This window comes from Schistocerca americana, chromosome 5 (genome assembly GCF_021461395.2).
Source record: "Schistocerca americana isolate TAMUIC-IGC-003095 chromosome 5, iqSchAmer2.1, whole genome shotgun sequence".
In the NCBI taxonomy this organism is placed as follows: domain Eukaryota; kingdom Metazoa; phylum Arthropoda; class Insecta; order Orthoptera; family Acrididae; genus Schistocerca; species Schistocerca americana.
Window position 1 is genome coordinate 282,376,472 of NC_060123.1, and position 14,029 is coordinate 282,390,500.

Genomic DNA, 14,029 nt, shown 5'->3' on the forward strand with positions numbered 1-14,029 from the left:
AGTTTGGGGTGACTGAATTTGGCATTTTATGATAATATGATTATTCAAACTGCTAATAAATTTTTACTTTTAATGAAACAGTGCAGATGAACTTACTATCTAAACTAATCATCAACAACAAAATAATTACATATAAAGTCAAGTTTTTATTTGCATTTTAGGATCAGAAATTATCAGGTGACTATTTGTTTTGACATTTTAATACCAAATTATGAACATAGTTCACAATTCAAACCATAAAATACATATAGCTTTGCTGATACACTCTTGTTTTTTTAGGTGGTCGGAATTGGCTTCATGGTGAAAGTTTATATCCATACTTAGATTTTGTCATTTTTAAAACCAGAGGCAGAGGCGTTATAAAGAAAAGTAACTCTCTGTATATTGAAGTGTAATTAGTTATCCTCTATGGTATCTTTATTCTATGTTACTTCATTCTGTGCGGCAGTCAAGTACTTTTCACACTTAAGATTCCTCACCAGATTTGTTTGTGCCCTGGATGATGTCCTGCTTCCAGAGCATTGCTGTCCTTACATAAAGCAATGCACATGATGCAGGATTCCACCCACGGCAGTTTATGCCCATACTGATGAAGCTCATTCAGCATGTCGTGTATATTGTGTGTTGTATGTCACACTCATACTTTTCTACCTGGCACTAGTGTACAGTTAGATAGAGTTAGCAATGGAAGATTAAAATAAATTAATATGTTTCATAGAAGTTTTATTTAAAAATGTATGTATGGTACTATAAACTGAGCAGCACTAAAATTCTATCAGTCACAAAAATATTTACTAACTATTATCATAAATATATTTGGCAAATTATTGCAGTCTTCACATTGCTAAATATGTGATAGCTTCCTCATTTCAGTTCATTTGATTTGGATTTGAAACCAAAAGTCCTTTAAAAATTAATGATGATGGTTGTGGTGGTGATGGCTAGACCACTGTTCTTGGCCATAGTCGAGGCCAGTTTTCTGAAACAGTCCAAAAATCAAGATAACATCACTAAAATTTATGAAGGATAATTTTTTTCTTATTTTTTCCTGATGAGAAAGAGTGTGAGGAAATGAGAAACAATTTATAAAACAAACCAGTTAAATTCACTTTCCTCAAGAAAATGAATATCTATAAAGTATGAATACTGACAAACAAATGGCAGCTTTCTGTTCGTGGGTACCATTGTTGTAGGAGTTAACTTATAGTTATTTGTTAAAAATATATATTCTCTGAAAAGGGACATGGAAATGATTAATTTTCTTTACAGGCAAAATAAACAAATCTTTTGTAATGAATTTTCATTATATATGATTGTAGGATTATGCTACATAGATGTGTTTTATTTGCAATTCAACATTATTGTGAAATCTGTTATTATTTAATATTTTCTCCATAATTATAACGGAAGGATGCTTCCATTTAACATTAATGTATAAACTCTTTCTGCAACTGTTGAAGAGTTTGATTTCATCTTTCAACCATCTTTTGCTTTCAATGAGTTTTGCTTCTTATAAGTAGTTTATCTTAATGACAACTATCCCACAGGTGAAGAACTCCAGAATATCTATGCTGGCACTTTAATCTGTAAGAAAGAGTTGTCATATAATAATATTCATCAGTGTGCTTTAAGCAACAGAGAGTTATATTTCAGTTCAAATACAAATTTGCTCTAGTCACATAAAAAACAGTATCATTGACATCAATCCTTACTAAACTATGATAGGTTTTTATAAATTTCAAGTGTATCAGATGCACTGAAGAATCACCAAAATATTATCTTATAGAAACTACTAATATTTCTATTCTTCCAATTTAACACTTGCTGTTCTAAAACAAGAAAAATTTTAATATTTTCTAATTACTGTGGACAAAGTGCTGTGATTATATAAAGATGATGTTTCTGTGTTTGTATGTTATCTTTTATTTTGTGAACACTGATTCATAGGCAAATTGTAAATGTTGGTTACAAGTGTACAGACGACCAACAACAATACAATGATTTTAGAAAATGTTACATTAAGTTTTCATGCAAATATAACTCTACTTTTGGAGACTTCTGGTGGTAATTTTCATGTGTTTTAATTTTGTGATGAAGAGGAGTTGCACACATTATGGAAATTACATGTAAAAGGCTAATGCAAAAACTAAAAACAAGTACTGGTAAATATAATCAGAATTGGAATTACGTTTAAAAATATTCACAGGCTTTTTATTTTTTTAAATTGTACCATTCTGTTTGTGATTTTCTGCCTAGTTTTGCAATGAAGGAATGACACTGATTGTAGCTGGTAGTAGTTCCTCTTTGCTTTTACTGATTGTGACAGCTGTGTAGTTAATGTAGTGACAGTGGCAGCAGCATCCTGTACAAAATTGCTACTTACATTTATGAATGTAAGTGTAAAAAAAAGTTCTTTAAGTAGTTATATTGTTTTTGAATGTTGTTAAATGAATAATATTTAATCTAGAGGAAATTTATTACTTTTGTGCTGAAATGAGTTGAAGAAAGCTCAATGGCTCATACAGTTATTTAACTCATTTAACTAATCTGATTTATAGATCACTGAGATGGTGCATTGTATGTGTTGATGAGATAATGTGTAAATAACTCCTGTTAAGTTGGTGCTATATAAATTAGCAAATATAGTTATTCAATAATACTTGGGTAATTATATAACAGTTTGATTCTGTTGAGAGAAGAGGTTCTCAGCCCAATTACAAGTATTTTTATTAAGTTTTCTGTGAATCCTGTAGGTCACTCACATGAAGTTCCAGGATGCCAGCTTTTACTTTGAACCTTGCCTATCACTTCCTAGTCCTTTAAGAAGATGTCTGTTTTGAAAGGTAACAACTCACCAAAGAGTTGAGGTGCTGAGTCGTTGATAGGCGCATAAACTTTTATTTTTGTGCTAATCAGCAACTCAGCACCTCAAATATTCAGTAAGTTGTTGTCTTTACTCCTGAAATTACGTGTATTCTACCAAGAACTTTCCATTGCCATATTTGTAAAGTGTTAAGGCATTTATATTCTCTCTCTGGGAATAAATAACTCCTCCAATCATTTCATTTTTCAAAAATAGGAATCAGCAGCCAATAGACTCCCAAAACCAACTCTGGCCTAGAACTTGAGCCATCGTTATGGCTGATGCAACAAGTGGGAAGATTGGAACGGTAACAATTAATTATTACCATATCAACAAAAAATAAAAAAATTAAAAATACTCTAGTCAGTATTATTTTATAATTCTTTCTTTTAATTAAAAATGAACAGTCAGTGCTTGCGTCCCTCTCATAGTGAAAAATGAAATGTAAATTCTTTGATTTAAGTATTATAGCATAGGAGAAAATACCTGTCTTGTGTAATGAATTGGATGTACAAGAAATCCTAAAATAGTGTTCTGTCATAACAACATAGCCTTTTCATTATTACACTTTTAATTGCAATTGTCAGCATATTTTTATACTTTTATGTTATTGTAATTTATGGAGTTTTTAATTTATTGTACATACCTGCAGTAAAGAATTCAAAAATACTATTATGAGAGAAGTGATTCCCACCTGCAACTTCAGGCCACCTCCTTCCTGGTTCTGTGTCTCACCGCCTCCACCTCCTCCTGCTTGCAATAACTCCTCTGTTCCAGGGGGCAGACTCTGATAACCTTGATGAACTGCCATTTTGATGCTTCGTGCTACTGGCTCAGTAGATGGGACACCATTTCCTTTTTGTTTCCCTGCTCCTGCTTTTGCTAGCAAATGACAAAACAATTTCTTGCTTTTATTTAGAAGATTGTCACTTGTCAAAGTATCAGCAGTCGCAGGTTCATTTGTTAGAGAAGTTAATTCAGTTAGTGGAAGTTCACCATTTGCACCACAAAGTTGTAATGCTGCCAAGTCACTATTTGTGACACCACCACTTAAACCTCTCCTATTGTTTGATATTACTTCATTGTCAGTGCTCTTTTGAGCTCCTAAAGCAGCCTCCTGCTCAATTGCTGATGTCATATTCTTCTCAAGTTGTGTCAGTGTATCGAAAAGATGGCTGAGGTATGTCATTTTTGTTACAAATGGCTGTAAAGGATCAGCAGTTGGCATTCCTGCAGCAGCTTTTCCCCACATCTTGTATGGTGACCCATATGTGGTTCCAGGTTTCTTCCCTGAAGCTGGAGATGTGCTTACTAATTTCTGCTGTTGTACTACTTCACTGGCAGCTTGTAACATACTATTCTTGATGTTTGCTAGCTCACCAAGAATGTTATTCACAAACATGTCTTTTGCATTTTGGATATTGACAGGGTCAGCCATGGTAACACTTCTTTCACTGAAAAGATCCGTTGTTGAGCTTCCTTCACTATCAGAGTTGTCACTGATGATTCTCAGGAATTTCTCTAAATCACTCACTCTAATTTTCTCAGAGTCTGGAGAGTGACGTTTGGGAGATGAGTATGCACTGTCTTTACCAGTATTAGAATAATTGAGGTAATCGAAGAGCTGAGCCAAGAAGTATGGATATGCAGTTGTATCTACACCACTGCCAGAGTATCCTGTTGCACTAGGGTTTGTTGTATTAAGGGTCTGGAAAAGCTTTGCTAGAAACTCATTCTTTTTAGTGATGAAATAGGTTGGACTGAAAACTGGTGCACCATTGACAAGGGGTGCAAAGGGAAATGGCAAAACAGCATCGCTTTCTTTAATAACTGAACTTGTTGGATTGTTAACGGCAACATCATTTTCAGCAGTGGGACTACTTTTCTTATATGCTGGTAACCAAAAGCTTGGTGGTACTATTGTTGGTTTTATAGTAGGGTTTATTGTATCAAAAGCACTACCCATTTGTGGTGATGCCTCTGGTGAAGGTACTACATTGGCAAAAAGTTTGTTTAGAAAATCTGTTTTCTTATCTGAATAAGCTTTTGCCATTGGTGATATTAATGGATTCCATGACAGTGGTGGCTGAGGAGCGATACTTTGCTGTACTGAACCAGGCATTGCTCTTGTTTGCATTGTTCCAGGTTTCTTGTACTGTGGAATCCAGAAGTCAGGTGGCACTATCGTTGGTTTCACTGTTGTGCTGGTTTCGTCTAGGACATTTGCACTGTCTGTTTCTGGCTGTGGTGTAACACTAATACTTGTGAAAAGCTTATCCAGGAATTGTGTTTTCTTGTCTGTGAAGAGCTTTATCTTCTCTGTTGGACTAAGGATGGGCCCCCAAAATGGTGACGGGCCCGGAACTACACGGCGTTGTATAGAAGGAGTGTCATCATATGCTCTGATTAAATCTCTCTGTACTGTAGAGGGAAGTCCATCATTTGATGATAACTGATCAAAAAGATTACTTAGAAATTCAGTTTTTGAGTTAATGAAGTCTTTAGGATTAACTTCTGATGTCTGAGGCATTGGAGAATCATTTGCAGTCATATCTGCTGAATTAGAAACTCCAGCATTAGGAACAAAGTCGGTAATAGCAGAAGATGAAAATAAACTGTCAAGCATCTGAGCTTTCTTGTTGATAAAAATGTTTGGGTCTACCACTGGGGGAAAGAATGTGGGCTTCACTGGAAGAAAGGGTCTGAGACTTAGGAAAGGATTCATTGGGTTTGAAGAACTTGATGGTTTTGCAGCATAGCCTGAAGATCCACCTTCATTAGCAACTTTCATTAGCCCAGGGGGTCCATAGATGCCTCTTCTTTGCCCTGCAATTTAAAAAGAGAATGTATAATGATAATATGAATATTTATATCTTCAATATATGAAAAAAATTGAAATGCGAGTTTGAGAAGTGTCTGAACACAAAATTGTTTTCAAGCCAGTGTTTATCAGTTTATATAATAATGAGGTGGAATAATATAAAAACAGAACGAAATTATTATAATTAATGATGCAGAAGATATTATCTAAGTTGGAAATGAATCTTTTTTTTCACTGCTTCCATTTCTAAAATTATTTGATGTGGCAGTACAGGTTCATATAGACTTATCCATTCAGATTAATTAATTAGGTTAGTAGCCACACAAGTGTGTATGTGACACCTTAAATTATTTACATTCACAAAGGAAGTCATTCACCACACAGTTGAGGAACTGAGCAGTTGACAGGCACAGAAACAAGACTGAAATCATTGCTAAGCTTTCAGACAAAGTCGTTCCTCAGAAATAACTGATCTGTATAAACATATGCACACACATGGTTACATTGTCCTGTAAGGATACATAATTGTAGTGCTGCAGCCCAAAAAGTGTGGATAGGATTTCAGTCTTCTTTCTGTGCCCATTGACTGCTCACTGCATCATCTTTGTGTGAGTGAGTTATTTATATTCCACAGAAGATTTTCCAGTGTAAAATTATAACTTGTTTTCTCCATAATAAAGAGGAGCTACTATAAATATCTCATATATGCAAGAGCCATATCTGTCTGACAGAAATGGATAAATACAAAATCTTAACTAATCATGTCATATTTATTGTTCTTCTGTAGAATATTAAGTATAAAAAACAAAAGGACATTTCAAAAGACTTGTTTAGAATTGTTCCTGGGGTGCACCACTAGAAAGTGCTAAATTTTGTACACCTCACGGACCTAAGACAGCAACAATGGGTTCAGATTTGGCAAATTTGGGGTTCCAGATCTGCAGGCAGATCAGCATTGCTCAGCTCCATATCAATATATGGTCTGATGTGCAAACTTTCATCAGTAGTGGTGAAGAAACAATGCGTTCTTCAGAGAAAAAATACCATGACTGATGTGAACTGGGTAAAAATCAAGTGAAACAATGTTAAGTGTATCACATGTTAGCAGTTACCCTCTGGGGAATGTGGCACACACTTTTTGTAACAGACTTACTTGTTCATATGTGGATTTGTATGAGATGACTTGTTTCCATAGCTTCTATAGAATTCAATTGGAGTTTATAGAATCTTCAGAAAATTACTCCTGGGAGTTTCAGTAGGCTGGTAGGTAGTTAAAATGATCATTACATAAAGAAAGAACACATAGTCTGCCATAATACATCTGGTATCTGGATCTGTAGAAGTCGAATGCCCACTGGAAGGAATGGACCTAGATGACAATTAGAGGGCACAGTCCTGTCACAGCACTGGACTCGTACCACCTCTCAGTACATGAATACGCCAGCCAATACTGTTCCTTATGGCTGATACAAATACAGCCACCCAGTGAATGGTCAGTCAGTTCTGTATTCACATCTGATATTGTCAGTTACTATCATTACTGTATTATGGATTATTCAATAAAAACTTCACTTGACACTTAGTCTTTCTCTATGGTCACACTTTAGATTATGTCTTTTTTTTCTCTTAGCCTGCTGACACCATTATTGTGAAAGTGCCCACTTTGCACTCCATTGTTTAAACAGATTGCTGTGGTATTGTCCTTGTCTATGTCTAGTCCACTGTCATCTACCCTGGTTTAGCTCAGCTTCTGCTTAGTGTCGTGTTCTCTTCTCGAGATGGCCCTTCCACCTTACGGCTTCAGGTGTTTCTCTCCTGGATTCTGATGCATGCATTGATATTCAGCTACTTGTGGATATAGCAATATTCATCACAACATATCCAGTTTTAGCAGTAGTGCTTTTTCACCTGGGTAATGGGAACTAATACAGTATCTGAAGTAATAGAGCCCACCACAAATGATGAAAAAGTGTGGAATTTCATGAAGAAGATGAATGGTGAGCTAGATGAGACATCTGTATATATTAACATCCAACTCAATAATGTTTCCAGAACCCTGTAACTCCTAGTTTCATTGGACTTAAAATTGTACTCTATGTTCCCTATGGTGTGGCCTGTGCAGAGGTACATCAGATGTCAGTGTTAATAAGAATGCCATTAAGTTATGAGAACAAGGAAAAAATTCCACAGCTTGACAATAAGAGACTATATGATTTACATAAAAAAGTTATTATCAGTTATTTTGTATTGGGCTACTGTGTTTCACTCAATGATTTGATAACAGTTTCATTTTTGTGGTGAAGCCATGGGCCCATATATCAACTCCAAAACAGATGGATTATTTTTGAAATGATCCAAATATTTCTGTATAACCTGTTTCTGCATTTGTAATTGGTCAGCATTCAATTAATGCAGTTCCTATCCCATAGTTCCTCCTCATTCATCATGTAAAATGTACTGTACACTTTCCTCTGATATGCCTGTGGCATCAATTATTTCATAAAGTGTAATGAAGTATCTCAAACAGAATGATCTCCTCCATGCTACCCACCATGGATTCTCAAAACATCAGTCTTATGAAACCCACCTTGCAGTTTTCTCACATGACATCCTAAAAGCGATGGATTGAGACAATCAGATACATGCAGTGTGTCTTCATTTCCCAAAAAAAAAAAAACAAAAAAAAAAAAAACATTTGATTCAGTATAACATCTACACTTATTATCAAAAGTACAATGATTTGGGGTAGCAAGCCAAACTGTGACTGGAATGAGGATATTTTGGTAGGGAGGAAGCAGCAAGTTATTTTGGATGGAGAGTGACTGACAGATGTAGAAGTAACTCAGGTGTGCCTCAGGGAAGTGTGTTGTCATGTTGTATATTAATGACCTCACAGACAACATTAATAGTAACCTTAGACTTTTTTTTGCAAATGATGCAGTTATCTATAATGAAGTACTGTCTGAAAAATCTGCACAAATATCCTGTCAAATCTTGATAAGTGGTGCAAGGATTAGAAACTTTATTTAAATGTTCAAAATTGTGAAGCTGTGCACTTCACACACACACACACACACACACACACACACACACACACACACACAATTTACCAAGGGCACGCAGTGGATGAAAGTTTAGTTCTTTTCTGAAATAACAGGAATCCAATTTTCCTTTACAACTGGTCAAAGACAATTACAGTGGAAGCCAAGGGAATCAAAGTAGCTTGCACCTAGAAGAGAGAGTATTATCTAATGTAGCAGATTATCTCTAATCAAGACTTAAAGGTAAACCACAAAAATAATCAACTTGTCATCAAAAAGGCAAAATTTGTGCACTATGCACAAAACATCCAGAGAACAAAGCAAAGACAATTTAAAATATTATTTATGAAAGACAGTTGAATTTAGAATTACATTATCAATTGTTGTTGCTCAATGCCCTTCTGAAGTCTTGTATGAGAACATTATTGTGGGGAAAACGCCAAAGCTGAACATCATTAGCTCTCTGTGCCCTTTATCACTTGTATCTACGATAAAAATCAGTATTTAGATTTATCAAAGCAGTTCACTTAGGAAAGCTACAAAATTATGAGGAGACAGCATGTGTAGCCAGTACTTATAAGGGGTAGTCATATAAAAGTGATATGGAAGGGAAAAAGTAAATAAACTGTTTATTATTTCAAAATTAATTGCCATAACTGTTAATACATTTGCTCCACTGTGAGACTAGATGGTCAGTGCCTTCATGGAAAAATGTGTGCAGTTGCCTATGGAACCATGAATTAAAAGTTATATTAAAAGTTATGGTATATATGGCTGTAAACTGTATATTTAAAGTGTATTTTTGACTCCTACTTCTATTGAGGAATCCGTCCGTGCTACACAGAAGCGGTAATCAAAATTAAATGAATGGACATTTTCAGTCTCTTTTAACTAAATAAGTGTTCTGTGTCTGACAGTTTACAATCTTGGATAAATTACCAATGAATTTTGTGCCTGCACACTCCACTCTTTCCTCATTTGAAGCTAGTGTAAGCAAAGAACAGTGAAGTTAATTTTTTCTGCAAGTGTATTACACTTGTGAGTGACTTTGTTATTAACAAGCTGGGATAGCTTGTTTATAAGAGGTCAGAGAATAAATGTATCAAGTAATAAGTATTCCTAATTGTGTAAATATTAATTCTATATTGGAAAAGACTGAATGGTTCAGAATGGTTCAAATGGCTCTGAGCACTACGGGACTTAACATCTTAGGTCATCAGTCCCCTAGAACTTATAACTACTTAAACCTAACTAACCTAAGGACATCACACACAGCCATGCCCAAGGCAGGATTCGAACCTGCGACCGTAGCAGTCCTGCGGTTCTGGACTGCAGTGCCTAGAACCGCACGGCCACCGCGGCCGGCTGACTGAATGAAATACAAACAAAAATGAGTAGTATCCTAGTCCCACAGTATTTTTTCCAAATACTAAGTCATGTGTGTACCAAATTTTGTTGAAATTGGACCAAGTGTTCCAGATTTGTGTAGTGATGGCAGTAGTATTACACTTGCATATATGATATGTCACCCCTTCCTACTGTTACCCACAGCCATAAGTATGAAACATCACAAGAACTGTTATCAGTCTACCTAGTCACCTCAGAAACTATGGATTCAACACTAATATAGTTTGGTTTTAGTGACTTTTACTCATCATCCTCTTCATGTCCTCACTCCCATCCCTAAGGGTGCTAGGGATGTCTTACCCCCATTGCATATATGTTCCACAGTTATGCTTGCATGTAATCACTTTCCCAGTCCCAGCCTCAAAAACAGGGATGTTGGGGGTGTTGTATGATATTTTTTATTCAAATTCATGAGGACTATCTGAAGAAAAACAGTTGATGTCCATCTTAGAAATAGTAAAAGTAGAAATATATAGTGGAAGACACAGAATTTCACTCAAGCAGGTGGATGGGAAGTGAATTTGGAGAACATGGTATGGAAATAATATAATAATGTTGCAGAAAATGTATTTAACAAATGTAGTGCTTCATACAGTAACATAAAGAGGTTGAGCTTGAATCATTTTGGAATAACAGAGTAGATGGTGACAACTAGGAATTGTGTGTGTACATGAAAATGGTAACCTTTATCAAAGCAGGTTAAACAATTATATTTCCAATCAGACCACATTAAACAGCCAGCTCAAACTTATAGACAGATTCCAAGTGATCTTTTCTCCCATTAAAATAGTCCATATTTATTATGTGGAAATATTTATGGATGCTTTGTATATCTTCCACATTGACTGAAAACAGGACTGTGGTTTACTTTTGAATCACAATGTGAATCCATTAATTTCATCAATTGTGTTTCCTTGGCCATTATAAATTTTCTGAATGACAGCATCATTACACAACTGGCTGAATTTGTCACCTATATTTGTGTCACATCTTTGGGTACTAGCTCATTTTTGACACTTGAACAGTAGCAAGTTTTGTGAACATGTAGTTTTGTACGTACTACACACTACGTAGTGGTATGAGTCACAGCTAAGCATTGTGTTATGTTGCATCCACAACTGTCTATAAAGCCAAATAATAAATTTGGTTCTTGGTTATTCCTCTGAGTAGTCATACACAGTTTTTATTTTTGCCACTGTGTAATTTGCACCAACATACACTTTGATGGAACATGTTTAAAAACAGCCTGACAACCAAAACTGAAGTAACATTAATTGACAGTACAAATTAAATTGGCTGTGGAACCATGTCATCATTCATGTAATGAGAATCTCTTAGAAACAACAAAATTTTACACTAAAGATGGCTACTAGTTAGAAAAACAAATTATTTTTGATACTATATGCACCTGCACATAGGTCAGTTGAGAAAAATGTAGATGCCTGCACTTTTACTCACAGTGCTAACTGTGGGATATTTGCTACTTTCTATAAATTTTTTAAATTCATTTAAGATTTGATAAGGAATCTTTCTGCCCAGTTCTGTGTAAACTAAAGAATTTCCTCTTGTAATTAAGCAATTACTGCTGTCAAAAATTCTCAAAAGAACATGTGGCAGAAAATGTGGCTATACTGAAGAAAAAATCAATCAGAGGTCATTTCACAAGTATATGTCTTAAGACTAAAGCAAGCTCTGGTTCCATAATGTACTTTTAGTGAAATGAGACTGCTGCATTACTGCTTGTTTATGTTGTAAACTGTTTCCACGGCATTCACTGAAGCAAGGTATCATAACTATAAATATATTTATTTATAAGAAAAAAATGTGTACCACATTTAATTTGACATAAATTTCATGAAGCTTCCATTCTCAGACAACTTCTCCAATGAAGAGGCATGAAGTTTAATTGAAATAATGTTCAAAAAAATCAGTAAATATCAATTCTGTTTACCTTTATACTCATACATATAACTGTTTCCAAAAAACACAGAAGTATTAGAAAAGGTGCAGTACTGACAGTTATTCTAATAGGGTTTCATTATAACTACTGATAACAAAGACATAACAACTGTCACTCATAGGATCTATAATTTGTGAAATGATTGTTACTGAGAAGACAATCCAGAAATTGATGTATAGATTCTTAACTACAGTGTATGAACAATGATATTAATTGATGGTTTTTGTATTGTACTGTTCTGCTTTTGGAATGAAGAGGCAAGGATATCTTTGGTATTTCATTGCCCTTTTTTGTTTTGTTTTTTAATGTCTCCAATGAGAATAACACAATTACATCAATGCATACAATTTTTTTGCTACTGCCACTGTTTTTCATCTTTTTGGCATATGAATTGGCCTTCAGCTATTCAGTATGCCAATAGTAACCTAAAAAGTGTTGTTATCAACTTTTTCCAAAATGCATTACTTGAATCAGTTTATCTGAACCTCCAAAACTGTAAAGGCCATATAGCTATTCCTGTTGTCAATTGGTACTATTCTATCACAGAACTGAAATGACAGTCTTCTTTGGAATGCAGAACAGTAAATTATCCAGATACTTTTTCTTACACAAATCCAAATTCCTACAATGTTAATGCCTCTACTCAGTCTGATTATGTAGGAGCCACTTAAGTAAATACCAACAGTGTTCTAGATCAGTCAAATAATAAGAAAGCAGTGTGTCCGATTTATTGTCTACATACCTGTATTACTTGGTGCGAAACTTCTTTCTGCTGGGGAAACTGAGAAACAGGTTCCATCGTGTAAAAGAGATACCACTGTTAGAAACAGAACTGTTACAAACAGCACCATTGCTGCTTCTTGTCCAAATAACTTCTGAAATGAAATGCAGAGCGAAGGAGGCTTTTATATAACTCATTACAGTAGCCAGAAGTCACATGCTGCTACCAATGTGACAAGCATGGGGAAGTCTGTAAGAGGATTAGACATCTGCTTTTTAAGCTTCTTATGAGATCAAGCAGGCCAGTACACTCTGCAGCTGTTGATGTGTGCTGCCTCTGCTACACCTTACTTGAAAGTACCATAAAACTGAGGCAGCACTCTTTTTATCACAACCCCTTATTAGTAACCAGGAAGAGCTTTCCTGCTGGTTATTATTTTAAATTCAGTCATATGTTGCACAATACTTTAAAATTTGTTGTACATAAATGCAAACAAAAGATGAGACATCAAAAAAGATAGCATACAATACATATTTCTCTTTTGGAAATGCATGCTTCTCCAAACTTATAATTAAAAAAAAAAATCAGTTGACAAAAATTATCAAATCAATATAATGGAAGGAAACATTCCACGTGGGAAAAATTATATATAAAAACAAAGATGAGGTGACTTACCGAACAAAAGCGTTGGCAGGTCGATAGACACACAAACAAACACAAACATACACACAAAATTCAAGCTTTCGCAACAAACTGTTGCCTCATCAGGAAAGAGGGAAGGAGAGGGGAAGACGAAAGGAAGTGGGTTTTAAGGGAGAGGGTCAGGAGTCATTCCAATCCCGGGATTTTGTACGTACATCTATTACTTAATTTGGTGGCTATCCCTCATCCTTGACTATCTGCAAACAGATCAATTTTAGCTGTGCTTGTTAAGGGAAGTTTACATGTTTCAAAAATACTATTGTGGACTGCTACGCTTTCTGTTGAACTAATGCTCCTGGTCATTTTTCCTATGGGAGACAGCGATTCCCCAGTTTGTTTGCTTGAGTTTGCTGATTTTCTACTGTTCACAGTCACTTTTTGTTCATTTTTTTCCGTGGTGCAATACTTTCTTGTTTCAGGCCTATCTCTTTTGTACAGTCCTGTTTATCTCCACATGGTTCACTGTTAGCTTCACCATTACAGTCCTCATCTGACTAATTCGTATGAATTTTCA

At 35.2% G+C, this 14,029-nt stretch overlaps 1 protein-coding gene across 2 annotated transcripts; it reads right to left on the minus strand.

Annotated features, from left to right (window-relative positions):
* Positions 1-706: 706 nt before the first annotated feature.
* LOC124615799 lies at positions 707-12,990 on the minus strand. Of its 2 annotated transcripts, none has more exons than XM_047143931.1 (3): positions 12,835-12,990; positions 3,558-5,689; positions 707-979 (listed from the first exon to the last, which is right to left on the minus strand). In XM_047143931.1, the coding sequence occupies exons 1-3, from the start codon at positions 12,941-12,943 to the stop codon at positions 914-916; spliced, it is 2,307 nt and encodes a 768-aa protein (XP_046999887.1). In that variant the 5' UTR covers positions 12,944-12,990; the 3' UTR covers positions 707-913. The 2 variants fall into 2 exon arrangements, with proteins under 2 accessions (XP_046999887.1, XP_046999888.1); XM_047143932.1 differs by having other exon boundaries at positions 707-1,584.
* Positions 12,991-14,029: the final 1,039 nt, after the last annotated feature.